The following is a 4,759-nucleotide window of genomic DNA, read 5'->3' as shown; positions in this document are numbered from 1 at the left end:
GACATGGATGACTTCAGCGGTTACTTTTGCCTGGACGGAGCCTACCCTCTGGTCAACCACCTCAGGAACTCAATGGGTAAATAAATACTAGTCTTTCAGGTCTTACAGTCACTTATAAACTCTACCACTTCAGGAACTCAACGGGTAAATAAATACTAGTCTCTCAGGTCTTAGTCATTTATAAACTCTACCACCCCATTTACCATGGAAATCAAGCTGTAGAGCCTTTTAGGACCATTGCAGATGACGTTGCAAAGCGTCTACACCCCTTCTGCAAGAACCGGGTCTGCCATTCATTATCTCCTCCCTGGTTGGCTGAAGCGGATGATGTCATCCTCCTCCTATAGGAGCGCTTACGAGAGGTAGCTGCTTTCAGGGAAGAGGGGCAGGCACATCCAATAAAACACAGCCAATAAGCTTGCTAGACCTCCTCAATTAGTTCTCATCTAGCAGTCAGGGCCAATGTCAATGTCATCAGTCAGCCTTTGGTACAAAATGGCCCTCACAGAGTCTTAGAAATACTTGTTTCTGTATGACCCTCCTGGGATTGTGTTTCATACAGTAAAGAGTAAAGGAGTAAAATACCAAACACTATACAAAATATACAATATACAAAACAAAAATGTACAAAAATGCAAAAAGGAGGTAGAAGTGTGTAAGAATGTGTAAGAATAAATAGATAAATATGGTGTAATGTTTAAAAGTGTTTAAAGTGAGTGTGTGCATGTGGATGTTGTGTGCAATGAATGTAGAATGGATGAATTATGTTACTTTGAGTCCACATTGAGCATCCTGATGGCCTGGGGATAGAAGCTCCTTTTGACCTTTTGAGTCTCTCTGTGCCGGCCATGAGACTCCGGTAGCGCTTGCCTGACCGCAGCAATGCAAAGAGGCAGTTGTTTGGGTGGCTAGTCATTGACTATTCTCTTAGCTTTGGCCCTGCAACGCCTGGTGTAAACAAAAATACAAGCAAATATCTTGTGTGTGGATCAGTAACATGTTTCCTTCTCACTGTGTCCGGGTCCCTTCCCTACAGGCTTCCCCCCTAAACCCACCACCACGCCGGCCCCGACCACGACCCAGGACCCCATCACCTCCTTCTGCTCCGGTCGCCCCGACGGCCTGTACGAGAACATAGCTGACAAGACCACCTACTTCCAATGCTTCCTAGGCACCACCTACCTGCAGAGGTGCCAGTCTGGCCTCATCTACTGGGACAGCTGCAAGTGTTGTAACTGGCCTTGAAAGACACATGGTCTCTGGGCAGCCAATCCCCCCCCCTTTGCAGTCTAGCCTTGTCACCTGCAGTGTCTTTTTGGAGACTTTACAAAATAAACCCATAACGATAAATCCAACACTGAATGTCTTCTGTGATTATTATTATTATTATTATTATTATTATATTATTTGTCCCATGTTGAAGGCAGCTGTTGTTGTCGGTAGCCTTTAGCTGAAGCCTAGTGAGGACTAGATGAATACCCATGATGCATTGCGTTATGTCAAGCAGTGTCTACTCTAATCCTGTCTACTCTATCTATACTATCCTTATGACCTGTAGATCTGTGCCAATCCTACAGCAACCATACCATATGAAAATATTGACTAGGAATAGCGTGAACGTGTAAATATAACCAGTGCACATTTGTATAGTATTGTAAGGTAACATTTGATTGCGGCACATAATTTTGCCACGGAAATGGACCAGACGTGATGTCAAAAGAGACAGAATTGCCCAGCCAATAGACAATTTGCTTAATTCCCACACATGCACATGCATGTTTTTATGTATTTAGTACATATATAGAGATATAACTATTTATACATTCATGTTACATAACTGAAGCATACATATTCTGATAGCCCTGGTTGTCTTGAAAAAAAAGATGTTTATGACTTTATTTTGCAATACAGGTTTGAGGTTAATGTCCTTGTTTAATTATACATAATTAAACAGTCTGTCTATTAAGAAATGCCTTTAAAAAGAATGAAACATTATTGCTGACACGAGTATCTGCCTGCTTTTATGTAGAACCATGACATGCGTGCTAATTTGCAACAGAAAAAGAGAGTAACAATTTGTGTTAAAGCTGTTCTGTTAAAGGTGCTATAGATAACATTCTATGTGGAGTAATCATTTAAAAAAAGGAATACATCCACAGAGATTTTAGAAACATGCAGAATGTTTTGGTTTTCCCCAGAGAAATTACTGATTAATGAATATATCTTTATTTAATTTGTTTGCGAATCCAAAATGGTGTTATTTACATGTTGCATGCATGTATCCCCTCCTTACTTCCCATTTTGCTAAGCCTTTGAAGTTCATTGGTCAATATCTTCAAGACACAATTAGATAAATCATGATTTGGCTTGTTCCCAGTAATTATCCACAGAATATCCGGTAGCAATCGGACCCACAGTTTAGGAGGAGATGTAAAAAATAATAATGTATTTAAAAAATATATTAAAAAAAATTGGTCCTTGAGGGTAATTTGTAGTGAGTGAGGATAGATGGATGTCTGGACGTGTAAATTGGATTTACAGCGTTTTCAACATTTTGACCTTTAATTATCAGGCCGATTGGGGTAATTATTCCAGGGGTGTCGTCACTGATCTGCTGTCAGCCTACATGACATGATCCATTCACCACTCCCTTTAGTGGGCGAGCTATACTGACAATATAATATAATATACTATAAATGTACTGTATATTTACCAAGAATACCTTTCCATTATCAGTGTTGCACCATAGCTGGTGAGAGTACATGACCTTAAGATAACTCATCTCAGTAGGTAGTGATAATTGTCACTTTTCTACTCCATCTGAAGCACCATGTTTACTACTGGTAAACATCCTATTCAAGGTCACATGACTTAAATAGAAAGTATCGCTCCCCATGTATGTGTGTAGTGAACATGTGGACTGTCGTTTAGTAAGATACAGCTATGTCCTTGCAGTATTTGGGCAATAGATCATTTATCATGTCTATTCTACTTATTTTATTGACTATTTACTATTATTTACTATTGTTGCACAATCAAAGCGGGCATGGCCAACCGCATTTCACTGTATGCCCTGGTATGTATGTGATAAATAAACCTTGTGAATCTTGAATCTTGAATCTTGAGACCTGGAGGTGGTGTAAGGGCTTAAGAGATCTGTGATATATGGGTGCCAGCTGGTTCAGGGCTTTGAAAGCGAACAGCAGGACCTTGAAATCAATTATATAACGAACTGGAAGCCAGTGAAGGCCAAAACAGGGGAGATATGGTCCCTATTTCTGGAACCAGTGAGAAGCCTGGCTGCTGCATTTTGGACCTGCTGCACGTGGGACATAGACACCTGGCTGATCCCAGTGTACAGGGACTTACAGAGAGGGACATGGACGCCTGGCTGATCCCATGTACAGGGACTTACAGAGAGGGACATGGACGCCTGGCTGATCCCAGTGTACAGGGACTTACAGAGAGGGACATAGACACCTGGCTGATCCCAGTGTACAGGGACTTACAGAGAGGGACATGGACGCCTGGCTGATCCCAGTGTACAGGGACTTACAGAGAGGGACATGGACGCCTGGCTGATCCCATGTACAGGGACTTACAGAGAGGGACATAGACACCTGGCTGATCCCAGTGTACAGGGACTTACAGAGAGGGACATGGATGCCTGGCTGATCCCAGTGTACAGGGACTTACAGAGAGGGACATGGATGCCTGGCTGATCCCAGTGTACAGGGACTTACAGAGAGGGACATGGACGCCTGGCTGATCCCAGTGTACAGGGACTTACAGAGAGGGACATTAAAGCATTGATGACTTGTCTAGATCACTGAGTGAAAGGAAGGGTTTTATTTGTATTGTATTTCATTAAAAGGTAAAGCCACAATTCAAATGTAAATAATGGGTTACAAAAGTTGCAAAAAAGCTTATTTTCAAATCAAACTGCTCAAAAATGTATACGGTATATATATCCAATTGTACAATTATACAATAAAGAAATCCAGATTGGTCTGTTTGTCTGTTTCAAAATGATGACTCCTCTCAAAAGTCTCATTTACTGTACAGATAATCTGATCAATTATTCTTTATTTAATTTTATTGAATTAAAAGAAACGCATTGTAAACAGGAAGTGAACAAATCAAATGCAAACCTTCAATATACACTTTTAAAGTGATATTTAGTTATCATATACAGTAACTGTCCTTGTAACTCCAAACAAACAACGCCAGTAGTCGGTGACTGTCTTAACAGGGACTGCAATACTACAATGTCTTAGACTGCTGATGAATGTCAAGACACAAGCATATTGTAATGGCTAATACTGCCTATGTCCTAGTCGTGTCTATGCCTATATTTTGTGTGTGTGTGTGTGTGTGTGTGTGTGTGTGTGTGTGTGTGTGTGTGTGTGTGTGCGCGCGCGCGCGCGTGTGTGTGTGTGTGTGTGTGTGTGTGTGTGTGTGTGTGTGTGTGTGTGTGTGTGTGTGTGTGTGTGTGTGTGTGTGTGTGTGTGTGTGTGTGTGTGTATGTGAATCCATGCAATATCTTGCAAACTATAGGGCCGATCAGCCAGTGCTTTGGCGCATAATGTTGCAGAGGCACAAACATGAGCTGTGGGAATATATATATATACACATCAGGCACATTTGGGGGGAATACATTTCCAGCATTCTCCATTGACTTTCATGTAGTCCTTTGTGTAGTTGTGGTACAACTTTTTACCACCAGAGGGCGACAGCGATGGCTTCAAATGTGGCCACC

General features: G+C 41.6%; 1 protein-coding gene across 1 annotated transcript in view; it reads left to right on the top strand.

Annotated features, from left to right (window-relative positions):
- Positions 1–1,245, top strand: part of chia.1 (chitinase, acidic.1) — a gene marked incomplete at both ends in the record, with an annotated part of 10,498 nt that extends 9,253 nt beyond the window's left edge. The window contains 2 exons of the mRNA XM_084315812.1: positions 1–76; positions 1,037–1,245. The exon at positions 1–76 is cut by the window's left edge and continues 51 nt beyond it. Of these exons, the coding sequence (XP_084171938.1) occupies positions 1–76; positions 1,037–1,245 (285 nt within the window). The remainder of the gene's footprint in view (positions 77–1,036) is intronic.
- Positions 1,246–4,759: the final 3,514 nt, after the last annotated feature.

Source organism: Notolepis coatsorum (assembly GCF_963971535.1).
Source record: "Notolepis coatsorum genome assembly, chromosome: 6".
NCBI classification, from domain to species: Eukaryota; Metazoa; Chordata; class Actinopteri; order Aulopiformes; family Paralepididae; genus Notolepis; species Notolepis coatsorum.
Note: the sequence above shows the minus strand (reverse complement) of the source record. Positions and strands in the feature narration are given on the sequence as shown.